Raw genomic sequence first — 15,841 nt, forward strand, 5'->3', positions numbered from 1 at the left:
AGCAGCAGAATACCCAATTGAGTGAGTTGTGTGTTTTTAATTACACATATAGTAACATAACTTCTAACTACTTCTGGATTCACCACATCAGCTTATTCCACTTGCCTCAACGCCCTTGATGTCCTTGGAGATATGCAATGCAACACAGTATTTCCAGCAAATCGCATATCATGCATCATGAGATAGGCATCAAATGTTTCTGCATCAAGTCCAGTAAATTGAATTTATTCCTGAAGTCACATTTTTTGTGTTAATTCCCATTGGTATGAGATCCTTGCCATTGACTGAACTCTCCATTCATGGTCTAGATTTCCTATTTTCTGTGGTGGAAGGTCACCAGGTCAAGGCTATATTCCAATTAAACCGAGTGCCAAACTTGGCCCTCTGTCTTTACACTGAAGTTTCTGATCAATATTCAATGTTCTAATTTATAGGCACTGTAATTTTTTGCTGTGTTTGTTCTCTTTGCAGGCGCTTGTCGCATTCAGAGCTAGCTCCTCTGCGTGCTCCTTTGGTTCCCATGGAGCACTGCATAACCGAATTCTTCAAGGAATGCAATACAGACAATGACAAATTTGTTTCGTTGAAGGAATGGTGCTATTGCTTTGGAATTAAAGACGGTAATGTACAAACATGCATAATTGGAATTCTTTATTAATGAATATCCTTTATATGTGGCCTCATTTTAGGTAAAATAATGAACAATGTGACTTGGAAAGGCAGCTCTTCAGATTTCCATTGTTTTTTCAAAGGATTGTTGCCAGGAAGCTTTGATTTGTTTGGATCTTTTAGTAGTTATCTCAGACTACAATAATAATTACTTGATTTTGATACAGTGCTTTATAACACAATAGGCCCCCGTATGAGTTCCTTGTTATATCTGCAGGGAGATCTCACTGCTGCTGTTGGTGAACCCTGGGACTTATCCACTTAAGAGATAACAGGCATTACAAATAAAATTTATTGTCAAATGACCTTAGAGACCCAATAGCTCCTGCCTGGCCCATGGCCCCCTGAACAGAATCTAAGAGAACTGCTCTTTATTTTTATGGCAGTTATTCGTGAGATTTCCAGACAAGTTGCTGAATTGAAAAAACTACCCAAGATGAATAACCGCAACCTAGAGAATGAAAAAGATGAGTGATCAACATATGGTCTATGATTAGAAAGTGAATAATAATTATAGTAATCAGTGATACATGAATGAACAAATTGGGAACAATAAAAAGCCACACTGAAAATTGGAGTAAACAGCAAGTGATCTATAACCTCTATGCCTCCATGAACTTGCGTCTGGCCTCCTGGACAACCAGAGTATGGTCCAGGTAAAAGGAGAGGATCGAGCCCTGATAGGTCACTGGGGAGGCTTCTCTCACCAGGCGGAGGATGGTATCTCTGTTCCTGTAATTCAGGAGTTGCGCCACAATTGGTCGTGGTGGGCGTCCTGGCGGCGGGCGCGGGCCCAGGGACCGATGAGCCCTCTCCACAACGAAAGTGGCGGAGAAGTGCTCGGCACCAAAAAGGTCTTTTAGCAGTCCCTCCAGAAAGGTTTCCGGCCGGCCCATCTTGGTGGTCTCCGCAAGTCCCGCTATATGCACGTTATTTCTCCGGGACCGAGCCTCCAAATGTTCATTTTTTATGACGACAGATTTCAAAAGGTGCTCTGAGCGCTCCAATCTACACGCCATGTCCATGTTTTGGTCTGCCTGGTCTGATAGTCGCCGGGTGTGGTGGCTGTTGATGCGCTCCCCCATTCTGTCCAGCCTGGAGGTCAGGGTGTCCAGTCAGTCATCAAGGTCGCGGATCCCCGCGCGGAGCTCTGCCAAGATGGCCGACATCCCCTCCCTGTCAATTGGCGGTCCGTCGCTCCCAAGGTGCTGCCACGGCCAGAGTCGGCCGGTTTATCAAAGGCCAGTTTTCGTTATTTAGGGTCCCCAAGCCCCATTGCCTCCTCCGGTAGGGGCCCCTGCAGTTGATGTGGATGTGGCGCCTGCCAATGCGTAGCATTCAGTGCAACGGTATATTGTGAGTTGTGGTCCCTGTGAAGTGCAGTGATTGGATCCTCAGAGGGAAAATAGGGCGTAGGTAGCCGTGGGGCCCCCAAGCTAGGGTCTCAGCACGACGGGTGGAAGTATGGTGCAGTGAGACCTCTGGGGTAGGCCCAATCCCCCGAGCCTCCAACCACACTCACAGGGTGCGCACTGGTGTCCGGCGATACACCCTCATTGGCCTCTGAAGCTGATGCAGAGGGCCGAGCCGGGCCGCCCTTGTACTGTTAAGGCCTCAGGGCTCGAGGAGTATCAGAGGCGTCGGGCTCAGTTGACAATGCTGCCGATCAGGTTTCCAGCGCAAAGCAGGCCGCCCACCCTCACTCCTGAGGGGCAAAGAAAAGCGATCTGCCTTGCAGCGCACACACCCGCTCCAGCGCCAGACATCAGGCCCCGCAGGTTCACAGGGCGCCGGGTGACATTTGTTGCGGCAGACGGCAGACTCAACATAGAGTTAAACGTTGTTGGTGGGCATCGGCGGCCGGAGCTTCAGTGCCGTGCGGCCATGTCGGTCGACGACTTGGCCACGCCCCTGATCAAAACAGAGTTCACGTAGGACTCAGTGATTTTGGCCTCGAAAGGGAGCAGAGAAATAGAGTGGACATTTTCAGGTTTAGATGCATCCAAGATGTGTTTTTTTGGTAAAGGGATAACCTTTGCATGTTTCAAAGAAACACGTACTTCAGCCAATACCGAAGACAGCTTTATCAACTCGCAGATAGTAGGAAGGAGCTGAGGTAAGAAATTCAGGAGCTGTTCAGGTTTAAGTGGATCAGCTGGCAATCCAGATTTGATTTTGTTGCATAAGGTGCTTAAAACTTCACAGGTTAGGGCCGGGAAGGTTGTTAGCATGGTATCAGAGCAGTTAGACAGATTTGTGAGACCTAGAATGTTAGTGAAGAGGGGGAAAGATTTGAAGATGTTTTCAACTTTTTTAACAAAGAAAGCGGCTAAAGCTTCACATTGAGAGTTAGATGTTATGGCTGATGTGCATTCTGGGGGGTGTTTCTAATGTCATTCAACAGAGAGAAAATACTTGTAGCTGGATTGCTGCTATTTCCGATTTATTTCTGTGACGTAATCGGCTCGCGATTTACGTAAAGGTTTATGATAAGCTTTAATAGCTAGACTGTATTGTATTTTGATGGGTAGGGTCATATTGACGTCTCCAAGCTTGTTGTAAAACTTTGCAATTATTTTCATCAGAGTTAAAGATTCTTTAAATCCGGGCCTGGACTTTTTTCTACAACTATGCGTGTATTTGGTAGGGATGCATTTGTCAAGGGAAAGCGTGAGCCAATTCTGGAAGAGGCTATCAGCTGCTTCAATGTCAGCAGACAGTTGAGGCATCTGAGTTAGTAGAGTATTACAAAAAAGATTAGCATCTAACTTGTGCCAGGGATGTTTCAGCACAGGCTTGGAGTGGACACGCGACGGAGGGATTGAACCCTGGATTGTTATAAACACAAGGAATTGGTTGGTGCAAGCCACGGGGAGGGGAGAAGAACTTTTAGGGTGGGTTAATTGGAGAAAACCGGGTCTAACAGGTGACCAGTGGAATGTGTTGGATTAGTGACACTTTGTGATAGTTGGCAGGCTGTGTAATCCGCCCGAAAATCTGTGATCCCCTCTTCTTGACTGGACTCCAAGGGGAGGTCAATTCCCCACAATGTTAAAGTTAACGGATTTAACTGCCAAAATGGCGACTAAATTGACAAGAGCTTCCAAGAAATATTTAAATTTTTTGAAAGTTCGGGGTGGGGGGTGGGGGTTAGGTCCTGATAGAGTACAGTTGCAATTTAGCAAAATTTTAAAGAGGCCGCTTTCACAGTCCACAATGGCCTCACTAGTTAGACTGCAGGTGTAGCTGTATTTGCAAATGCCTTCAATAACCTCTCCCCTGCTGCCCTTTCTATTCGGTATATGCAGAATAACCCTAATGAATCCGAACCCATCACCAACATTTTCCGCAATCCTTCTTACTGCTACGGGATGGTGCCCAAAGCCTTGACAGTTGATTTTTCATCAGCGATATAGCATAAGTCATATACGGTAACATCAAAGATGGTAATGACCTTTCGTAGAGAGCAAGACCTCTCTCTGGAACAGTATCTCCACCTGCAACTACCTCAGAGTCATGCAAACACTATAAGGAGAATAACAGGTGGAGCCCTGTCTCACAGATGAAAAGAAAGGGTATTAGAGATGTGGACCCTGCAAGGGGAAATCTAATGAGTAAGGAGTTGTCTACTTTGACATGGGAGGATCCTGAGCCAGAAATTATATGTATAAGCTCTGAATTGAAGGAACTGGCTGTAATCAGTGCAAGGCAATCAATCGAAGGTCCACTACAGAAAGATTTCTGTGATGTGTCAAAATATTTACAACATATGAGGGTCTGTGTTATGCTTAAGGCAGTCCCAGTTGTCCTGTGTGAATATAATTGGCTGCATTTCTCCTCGAAACCATCCAATAGTATTTAATTGTGCTAGGCTCCCCTGGGCTGCCCTGACATATCATTAAAGAAGAAGAGTGGGCTCACATGTGTGATCTCATCCAACAAGGGAATTTGGGGAAGAGCTTGAGCTAGACATTTATGTTAAAAGCCAAATCACTTATTGCTATTCATGTAGTAGTGAAAGTACACCCATCTCTTGTTAGTCAATTGAATAAAATAATGAGGCACATTAGCAAGAAGCTCGTTAAAATTATCGCCGTTTTAGCAGCAGGAAACTGCTGCTAAAGCAGTGATAATGGGCTTGCTAATATGCGCTACAGAATTCCAATAGAAGCCTAGGTTAGATGCCCTGCACATCTAACCTGGGCTTCTATTGGAATTCTACAATGCATATTAGCAAACTCATTATCGCCGCTTTCGCGTCAGTTTCCTGCTACTAAAACGGCGACAATTTTAACAAGCTTCTTGCTAATATGCCCCTATGTTCTTAAATTACAACCACTAATTGCTTTCCACTTTATCACTTTGATGAAGTTTAACTATAGTTGCATCCGCATGTGCTTAATGAAAGACAAATAGACACGTCTGCATTAGCTGCTTACCCAAGATAATTTCAAGTGTGTATAATGCAGCAGCTGAGGATCAAAGCGCAAAAATATGTGCTAGCAAAAAGGTGTGCTCTGGCACTGCATAGTGTGTTTCACCACATTAAAGGAAACACTTTTATCATCATTGCTGGAAAGTGGATTATTAGTAGTGATAACTAGTGACTTACCACCAGTAATAAAGCCACAAACACAAAAGGAGGGTCTGTCAAGGTCTCAATAAATTATTCCCTTGCTGAGCCCTTGGTAGATGGCAATGAAAAGGCAGGTGTAACTTAGGAGACAGGTGTGTAAAGCATTTAAAAACACTAATACATTAAATAAGCAATACACAATATAAATACAACTCCAACAAATTGACAACAAAATGACAAAAATCCAAAGCAAGGAAACAGAGATAGGAATTTTTAAAGACTAAACACTTTGTAGGCTTAAAAACCTATAGCGTCATTTTGGGATCTCATGTTGCGCTTGACCATGACAAAGTAAAAGTTTGAGGCCACCTGCGATGGGGCCCTGGTTGGATACACTAAGCGGAAGGCCTCAAAATGTTACCTTCCGACTCAGAAACTTTTCTGGGGTATTTTTCTCTTGACCATGAGGGGTCCCCTCCAGCAGGTCAATTTTTATGCGACCTCACTGCGTTGCTTCTCCACAAGGTTTGGTAACATCCTGGAAGTCTGGAGCTCCGGAGCTTTCAGCGGGACAAACCTGAAATCCAGGCCAAGTCATGGTTGAAGGTTGAGTTGGTCACCTTATGGAGCTCTTTCCAAAGTTGCTCCAAACCTCTCTAAGCTTTTTGAACTTCTTTGTGAAGTACCTCCTGAGGGTTTAAAGTGTCCAAAACACAAATCGAAGTGTCTGGAATCTCCTAGATAGTCCTTGGGATGTCAAGACTACAACTCCATGATGCACCTGGCCAAATCCTTAAATGTCCACTGGACGCACTCCCGGATGGGGACTGTTGGTGAAAATTATGCAGGTGGGCTCGGTTAACCTTTAGCTTGCAGGGAGTCTACTCCTTAATCCTCTTTAAACAAGGGAAAGTCCATATGGCAGTTTCTCCAAAATGTGGCATATTCTTGTTTCAGAAAGCACCATTCTCTCAAAAACCAACATGGAGAATTCTTCTTCTTTGGGCTTAGATCTGAATAAGCTGACCCACTAGTATGGCTAAATTTCACTAACACACACCTTCCAATCCCTTGACAAGTCTAATTACCGGGGCTCTTATGTGGCTGGGGGTTCAGGATGTGGGGGTCAGCCTGTGCTGGTCCCAAACTGTCATTGTCCCTTTGAAGGCCAGTTTGGTTTGCGCACCAACTTCCTGCCATTTGGCTTCTGCAGCTACAGTTCTCCACACACAGGAAATCCATTGTCTACTCTGACAGGACACTTCACATCTCATCAGGCTGCTCTGGCTCAGCCTGGGACAGACTGGCCAATCAAGGGAGGGCAGCCCGAAAACTGGACTTTGGCTTACAGAAAAGAAAGTTTAATAACTTCTGTTCTATAACAGTTGTTATAAATCTAACAGTAGCGAGTTGTTGGATTACCTTAACTATTGATTAGATGCATTGAAGTATATTTTTAGGTGGCTCCTGTCAATATTTATACTTAAGTAAAGTAACTCAATGTTAGTCTATGGAGCCATTCACTACAATGGGGAAAAACAGAATGGGCAGTTTTTCTCTCACCAGGGCTTAGACAACTTATTTTATAATTTCCTTGCTTATAGTTATTAGGCACCCTACCCCTGGGTTACCTAGGGAAGACCTTGGGTTTGACTTATATGTAAAAATAAGGCAGTTTGGATTAAGAGGTTGGGCTTGAGTAGAAAAGGAAGAAAGCGGATGAAGTTCTGGGAGGAATGGGAGAAGAATGATGCTTAGATGAGTCCAGGTGAATAAGAAAAGGTAAGAAGGGAGTCTGATGTTTATTCTTACTGCAATTACAAATTCTGGATTCAGCGCAGTGGTGGTTCCACGAGTGGCCAATTCAAAGAATTTGGAGATTTAACACAACACTTCACCTCAGCCCAAGAAGGTTTCCACAGTTCCAGGGGAGGTGAGAATGAATCGGTCGGTAAAGCTTCCGGTTTGGGATCCTGGTCTTTTCTATAACTCATCTTTGCATGATATGAGGACAAAAATAAATAAATAAATAACGCAGTTTGAGATTTTGGAAGTGCCTTTCAATCCAAAGTCGAATTTACATATAAGGAAAAGGCAGCCTGAAAGACGGTGCTGCTTTTAAAATGATAGCAGATACCACAGTAGTGTACACTTAGGTGCACTAAGTCTACTGGGTCTCTAAACCTACATGCCCTATTTTATACTAAGGACTTACAGCTAGGCTGGCAGTACCAATTATAATTACATTTGCATATCCTATAATCAGATCACTGGCCCTGGGTCTGATAAGCAGACCTTAGGGCACAGTCGGATTCAGTTACCACCGGCATCAAGCAAAATAATGGGGGTGATTAGGGCAAAAGGATGACTTTCTCACAATCATACTTAATAAGGTTTCTCAGATCCTTATACTCTAATATGCAAATTGCATATGCTAAATACTGATTGCTCAGGACTCTACATTTACCGATGTGTAATTTAAACTTAGCTTGTATTTATTTTTCATTTAAGCTATATTTGTAGTTACCAGAAGGGGAAAGACCATAAAAACATACAGAATATTTTGTTTTTTGGCTTTTGACCCCACCCCACACTCACTCAGCACCCCCCATCCCCCCATTGCAGGCAGCATCACAGTTCCATTACTGTTTTTTAATGCACTTCGATCGGTGCTTTAAATAGGAAGGTACTATTGGATACTGAGTAGCTGCACTTCTTACATTTGAAAGGTAGAGTACTTGCACTTCTCAGCACTGCTTCAAATAATTTAATGTGATAGTACAAGCACTTCTCAGATGCAAGCAGGTACTATGGCTAGTGAGTACCAGCACTTCTATATAACCATTTAGAGCACTGACTTCGACCACTATTGATAACATCTGAATATCAAGTCCTAGACCCCAATTCTGACATATACAACCGAAATATTTGACTGCAAGATTTGCACCTCATGGCGTACAGTTCCTGAGCTGCATTCTCAGTTGTACCCAAAACATAATTTTTCTCACCCAAATGGGAACGAGGTATTCATATTTCATTAACAAAACATTGAACTAGATAAAAGAAAAAGATGAGATGAGCAACTCCTCGCAACCTCAATTCTAGCCATAAATATATCTGAGTCTGCGTAAGAAGCACTTGTGCTAAACAGAGCCAGTAAAATTGGTCTCTCGATAGCCAGAAATTCCGGTCCACATCAGCCTTACTATTCTTTAGAACAAAGGGGGCTATTATGAGTGGGGAGGAGCAGTATAATCAGAAGGCATTCTGCCCAATTACAAGTTTTTGCAGGTGGGGATATCCACCTAATAAAACTATATGAGGGTTATTACGATGGACCGCCGTACTCACGATGGTGAAAGGTCCATAGGTCGCACGCTACTCCACCATTCCAGCGGGTATACCCCAAGAGCATTATGGTAAATGCAGTATTCTCAAAGCGGGTGTGCTTTTCAAAAGTTTCGAAGTGTAAATGCAAAGTTGCAGGCCAACTCTGGACACCGGTGTTTCAGGATTATTGTCCTTCATCAGCAGAGTGTAGGAAGATATTCAGGGGTCGCTGTGCAGGCTGCCAAAGTGTTCTCAGGTCTGGTACCTCTCCGGGCGCGTAGGGCGTTACCTGAGCTCGTCAGCTCAAAGGCTCGAGGGAGCCGTAATAAAGTAAAAGGTCCATAGGTCGCACGCTACTCCACCTTTCCAGCGGGTATACCCCAAGAGCATTATGGTAAATGCAGTATTCTCAAAGCGGGTGTGCTTTTCAAAAGTTCCGAAGTGTAAATGCAAAGTTGCAGGCCAACTCTGGACACCGGTGTTTCAGGATTATTGTCCTTCATCAGCAGAGTGTAGGAAGATATTCAGGGATTGCTGTGCAGGCTGCCAAAGTGTTCTCAGGTCTGGTACCTCTCCGGGCGCCTAGGGCGTTACCTGAGCTCGTCGGCTCAAAGGCTCGAGGGAGCCGTAATAAAGTAAAAGGTCCATAGGTCGCACGCTACTCCACCATTCCAGCGGGTATACCCCAAGAGCATTATGGTAAATGCAGTATTCTCAAAGCGGGTGTGCTTTTCAAAAGTTCCGAAGTGTAAATGCAAAGTTGCAGGCCAACTCTGGACACCGGTGTTTCAGGATTATTGTCCTTCATCAACAGAGTGTAGGAAGATATTCAGGGGTTGCTGTGCAGGCTGCCAAAGTGTTCTCAGGTCTGGTACCTCTCCGGGCGCGTAGGGCGTTACCTGAGCTCGTCAGCTCAAAGGCTCGAGGGAGCCGTAATAAAGTAAAAGGTCCATAGGTCGCACGCTACTCCACCATTCCAGCGGGTATACCCCAAGAGCATTATGGTAAATGCAGTATTCTCAAAGCGGGTGTGCTTTTCAAAAGTTCCGAAGTGTAAATGCAAAGTTGCAGGCACCCGCTGATGCTTACTTCATGGACCATAATGCTTTGGGGTAACACGTTGGTAGGACAAGCAGTGTGCGACCAATTGGACTTTCTTTTATATTCAGGCTCCCTTGAGCTGGTGGGGCTGACGAGCCCGGGTTACGCACCTGCGTGCCACGAGCGGTACCGGACCTGAGAACATTTTTTGGCAGCCTACGCAGCAACCCTACATACATGCCTATTCCCTGCTGACGAGAGGTAACAACCTCGAAACACGTGCCCAGGGATGGCCAATGCGACAGTGATTTTTGCTCAAGACCCTGACAGAGGCGCACCCGCTGATGCTTACTTCATGGACCATAATGCTTTGGGGTAACACGTTGGTAGGACAAGCAGTGTGCGACCAATTTGACTTTCTTTTATATTCAGGCTCCCTTGAGCTGGTGGGGCTGACGAGCCCGGGTTACGCACCTGCGTGCCACCAGCGGTACCGGACCTGAGAACATTTTTTGGCAGCCTACGCAGCAACCCTACATACATGCCTATTACCTGCTGACGAGAGGTAACAACCTCGAAACACATGTCCAGGGATGGCCAACGCGACAGTGATTTTTGCTCAAGACCCTGGCAGAGGCGCACCCGCTGATGCTTACTTAATGGACCATAATGCTTTGGGGTAACACGTTGGTAGGACAAGCAGTGTGCGACCAATTGGACTTTCTTTTATATTCAGGCTCCCTTGAGCTGGTGGGGCTGACGAGCCCGGGTTACGCACCTGCGTGCCACGAGCGGAACCGGACCTGAGAACATTTTTTGGCAGCCTACGCAGCAACCCTACATACATGCCTATTCCCTGCTGACGAGAGGTAACAACCTCGAAACACGTGTCCAGGGATGGCCAACGCGACAGTGATTTTTGCTCAAGACCCTGGCAGAGGCGCACCCGCTGATGCTTACTTCATGGACCATAATGCTTTGGGGTAACACGTTGGTAGGACAAGCAGTGTGCGACCAATTGGACTTTCTTTTATATTCAGGCTCCCTTGAGCTGGTGGGGCTGACGAGCCCGGGTTACGCACCTGCGTGCCACGAGCGGTACCGGACCTGAGAACATTTTTTGGCAGCCTACGCAGCAACCCTACATACATGCCTATTCCCTGCTGACGAGAGGTAACAACCTCGAAACACGTGTCCAGGGATGGCCAACGCGACAGTGATTTTTGCTCAAGACCCTGGCAGAGGCGCACCCGCTGATGCTTACTTCATGGACCATAATGCTTTGGGGTAACACGTTGGTAGGACAAGCAGTGTGCGACCAATTGGAGTTTCGTACTCACGATGGTGGTCCGACCACTGCCACACTGCAGGCCCGCCCGCAGTATTTACGAGTGTGGCGGTTGGACTGCTGCACGACCACTGTGACTGACAGAGATCCAGGATACTATGTCAGTCGTGCAGCAGCCAGGAGCCACAATATGCTGGCGGTACCGCTGTGGCACCTCTGAGCTAATTATGAGTTGGTTGTCCATTACCCCTTTTATGGCAGTGAGACAGTCATGAAAAGGGTGGCGGAGAGGCAACTAAGGGGGCCCTAACAAGTTAGGTTCCCCTGCTGCTCCTGGGGGTTCGTACAGGAGAGCACATGTTGTGCCACCCTGGTATTGCACCCCCAGTTCCTGCACAGTGAAGCATGCATGCCACACCATGCAGTCCATGCTCTCATGGCGGAGGTCTGCATGTTAGGGTCTCCTATAAGCCTAACAGACGGCCACCGTCAGACCACCCCTGTAGTGCCTGGCCGACCGGGATTACAATCGCAATCACGCTGGTGGACGCACCACAGCTTTGGTGGTCCTTAGCAGACTGTGCGGTGCCGCCACTGCTGGAGGACGGCTAAACTCGGAATACTGCCTTAAGTGTCTCTCCTATTAAGTTTGGCATTTTTGCGTCAGCCTTTCTGCCTCTGTTTATAGTCCTAGGGTGAAATAAAAAAACAAGTAAAACCACTACCAGACATAACAAGAAACGGAATTAAAGAAATTAGCAAACTTCACGTCAAAGGCTGCTTTGAAAAGACACATTTCCAAAATAATAAGGTTTCTGAATCAACTGGTTTAAGGAATTTCATATTATTGAGCTGCACAGCGTGAAGGCATTGTGTGTTCCCTGTCTGCCTCACTGCAAAAGAACTATTCATTAGCGTCTGGCATGCAGAGCTGATATGTTTTGGCGGTAACAATTGCCATATTAACTAAAGCGCCATTAAATGCACACCAATAGATAAATATTGTTGATGTTCTAAAACACTGATAATTGCTCAGCTTTTTACAGGGGGACGGAAGTACAGTTTTCAAATTTTTTATTTTACAAACAAAAAGGGCCCGATTCCGAATGCTGCATTCATTTACAACTATGCAGTGGTTAATTTAAGCAGGTGGTTTCCGGTACTCGGCAAGACATCCTGTTGCATGGTGGCGCTGTTTGACAAATTTTGAGATGAGCACATATACAGTTGTTTATTAATTCAATATACATGAAAAATGAATAATACCTGAGGCACAAGCCATTCTCAAGGCTTTAGGTGTCCTGAAATAATCTGAATTGCCACACTGATAGAATGGTTTGCAGTTTTGTTGGTACTGTCATTGACAGCGCTGGCAGGGGCAATCGGTGATGCAAGCTGCAGTGGACTCCTGACAAGGGCCCTGGCACTTATATTTTATTTTACAAACTAAGCACTGCACCCATGGACATATTCCTAGGCGTGGATGTAGGGTTTCGTAAAGGTATAACTATTGTCAGAAATATGACTAAAAAGCTGCCTCGGTGGTCTCTTTCTTGGCTTACCTTACATTTGGCAATGTCTTGTTGCATTGGCTGGTTTCCCAATGTGGAGCTTGTATGCAGAATACGTATGCAGATCAATGCAAAATACACAATATTTGTTTTCCCTTCTCACCAAGATTGAGGGTGTTAAGTTCCATTTCCATCCTGGAAAGGGAGGGTGTTACCACACCTTTTTGTGCAGGCAATCTCGGACCATTTCGAGGGTAGGAAATGATTGGAGAGGAGTTTGCTAATGTCAACAAACTTACCTGTTTGTGGTCCTTCACAAACTTTATCAGCCCACACCTTATGTGTGATTTACTAATGTGTAATTGTACGCAATCATGATACACAATTATGTAACAGTAAAATCAATTAAGTATGGAAGGTACTTTTCGTACCATCCGATTCCTGGCAGGCATAAATGAAGTGATACTCAGCTGTAAACAACTAATGCCATTTATTTTTTTATTATGATGAATCAATCAATGAAAGTGGAATAACAAAACCCCTTCTGCCCAAGTAATGAGTCCCTCTGTCGAGCAATAGGAAGGCCTATTTCTATGGGCCGCCGGCATGCCTCATGGGGGAGGGGGGGTCGTAGGAGCGGCTTTGCGCATAGTGAAAATAAAAAAGATACTTTCCTTGCCGCCGACGGGTCTCGCTTCTCTGCTCCTGCTCTCATGCACATTGAGAAACAGGAAGCCAGCCCCACTGACAGTGTTGTGAGTGATAAGCACCCGGGCTCACCTGACCAATCATAATGCTGCAATGCAGTGTTGTGATTGGTTTTGAGCGTCCTGGTTCGACACTCAACCAGGGAATGGGGGCCTGGACACGTTCTCCATGCAGGCTGTAATTCAGCCTGCATGGACAATGGGGAAAGTGCACATGACTAGTTTGGGCGGCCCGAGAGGGCGACCAAACAGGCATTGCGCACTTTGGAGTGGGCAAACCACTCCTCCCTTGCACTGCTTCAACAGGAGAGCAGCCCCACCACCCACCCATCCACAAAGCACCAGGAAGCAGCATAAAATGATAATAGCGCCAAGTTTTTATCTCTGGCACTGAAGAGAGGTGTCTTGATAGTGGATGAGCTCCTTGAGAAAGAGCAAAAGGCAGTCACTCAAAGTGAAGTCAGCCAGTGACTAATGTAGATTGACGCGTTGCGCTGTACTTGATGCTTTAGAGGGCGAAACCAAAATGTGAATGACAGAACAACAACAGTACAATGGATGAAGAGATCTAGCTGAAATCCCCTTTAAGCATAATATTATAGATATAATGTTAGTGAAAAGGTTTTGGGTAAGCTCAGATATTTAAAAAAAAATGCTCGGGTGAGCGCCGAGCCAGCCCAGCTCTTCATGATAGGCCCCAGATGCTGTAATACCTGAATGTTTACAATAAAATGCATATTGGAAACAGAGACAACCAATCATCTAACATACTAACAAAGTGCTTTCTTTTGCTTGCTTTGCAGAAGACATCCGTGAAAGTCTACTGTTTTAAAGAAAATACATATTGAAGGTTGATTCTGTTTATATTAAGATCTTCTAAAATTCCTCTTGAGTCTGTGGCTCAAATGTCAGTGTTGCCAATCATGCTTTAAAGGTCGGAGGATGGTGCTCGGGCAGGTTTTCCAATGCACACGAGTGAGAATGGAATGGACAACACTGGATGAGACTTCAGCCGCTTAAATACCAGTTAGTCATAGAAGTCGTATACCAATATTAGCAATGGGCCTCTATCTTTGTTTGTGCTTTATAAAAGTCTCGTGGAACAACGACGCTGCCTGTGTAGACAGAATGTAAACATGCCAATGACAACTTAATCTTTTGTATTCTCTCTGGCTGCCAAATCTATCAGATCTGTTGTTTACTGTGCATAACATTTACTTTTATGGTATATACAGTGCGTTTTTATACTTTTTTGTTCAGTATGGCGAATACTGTTTCAAATGTTATATTTTTATCATACAGCCTATGTGGGTATTGATTTTTGTTCCTGTAACATCCCTTAATTCAGTTAACATTTTATTAAAGGGTGTATGAAAAAAGAAAAGAATCTGACGTAAATCTTTTTACCCCCACACACGTACATTATTGTTATTTCCTACAACGTAAGACCACTGAAAATGCATAGTTTATTTAACAAGACTGAATGTAGAGGTATAACGCCATGAAGCAAGTAGAAATTGTGCAGTGTGAGGATGCAGCTATTTCTAAGTTTAAAAAGTGCCCTGCATTTTTTGTCATGCGTTAAAGAGAATTATCTACTTAGAAGTCACTAGGATGGACTCATCATGCGTATTTTTGGCGGTTTTTCATTGCCACTTTAACACTATTCATTTCAAATCTATTTGTAGTTGGAAAGCACAGAAGGTCTTTTTTTTTTTTTGTCCTCATTTGCCACCTTGGTTTTGTTTTTATGATGAAATCCAATGGTGTACAAGCGGAGTGCTGTCTCCGATTGTTAATGTCTGGCTGGGCTTAACTTGTCCAACTATGCTCTGCCCTCAGCTCTTCCAACTTCAACCAATTGTAAACATCAAACAAAAACCAGTGAAAGGTGGAGAATCTTGCCACAATCATGTCACACCCCGGATTGAGTTTTAGTGGCGTAATCATAGGACCCGGGGGAAAAAAAAACCTGTATACTCAATGTGACCCGACCAATAATTGCCAGAACGCTCTTTTATTCGGGTTGCCAGCCCTACCCAGATCTAGCTTGGAGACTGCCAATGTAGAAGTAAACCAATCTTCAATTGTGGGGGGTAGAGAGTCTTTCCATCTCCTACATATCTCCCTTCTGGCCAGCAAGATAGCATAGAAAACTAGCTTCCTCTCCAGACTCTGAGCACCATCCAAGATACCAAAGATGACAAGTGGAAGATCAATGACGATGTTCAAGTTCAGGGACGATGACAGAGTTTTACTTACAGCTTCCCAGAATGTGGTCAGAGTGGGACACTCAAAAAACATATGGCAGTCAGAGGCGGCCGCCAAACCACACTTAGGGCATGCCACCACGCTCCCCGGAGAGAACTTTGAAAGCCTTAGAGGGGAATAGTAGGCTCTATGCATGGAGAAGATGTGATTTCTTCGGAGCCAAGATGGTTTCACAATATCCCACAACATTCCACAAGAAGAAATCCAAAGTGCTTGCAAATTGCTGTCCACCATAGAGGAAGACCAAAGCTTGTCAGGAAGTGAAAAGACACCATCTCTTTCCTCTGTAATCAGTTTGTACCATGTTGAGATTTCTTTTTTGGCAGAAGATTTATCAACCAAAAGGGATATTAACTGGCTATGCCCACCTAGGGGGAGTTTGTTTCCACGGGTTGGCCTGGAGGTATGTGCATGGGACCAACTAGATATTTGTATGTACTTAAACCTA

The 15,841-nt window shown here is 44.9% G+C and overlaps 1 protein-coding gene across 1 annotated transcript in view; it reads left to right on the top strand.

Annotated features, from left to right (window-relative positions):
* The window catches only part of LOC144819696 (uncharacterized), a 287,938-nt gene extending 273,638 nt beyond the window's left edge, over window positions 1-14,300 (top strand). Inside the window, exons 10-11 of the mRNA XM_078677488.1 lie at window positions 472-620; window positions 13,926-14,300. Of these exons, the coding sequence (XP_078533614.1) occupies window positions 472-620; window positions 13,926-13,954 (178 nt within the window). The 3' untranslated portion in view covers window positions 13,955-14,300. The remainder of the gene's footprint in view (window positions 1-471; window positions 621-13,925) is intronic.
* The last annotated feature ends 1,541 nt before the right edge of the window (window positions 14,301-15,841 follow it).

Source organism: Lissotriton helveticus, chromosome 2_1 (assembly GCF_964261635.1).
Source record: "Lissotriton helveticus chromosome 2_1, aLisHel1.1, whole genome shotgun sequence".
In the NCBI taxonomy this organism is placed as follows: Eukaryota; Metazoa; Chordata; class Amphibia; order Caudata; family Salamandridae; genus Lissotriton; species Lissotriton helveticus.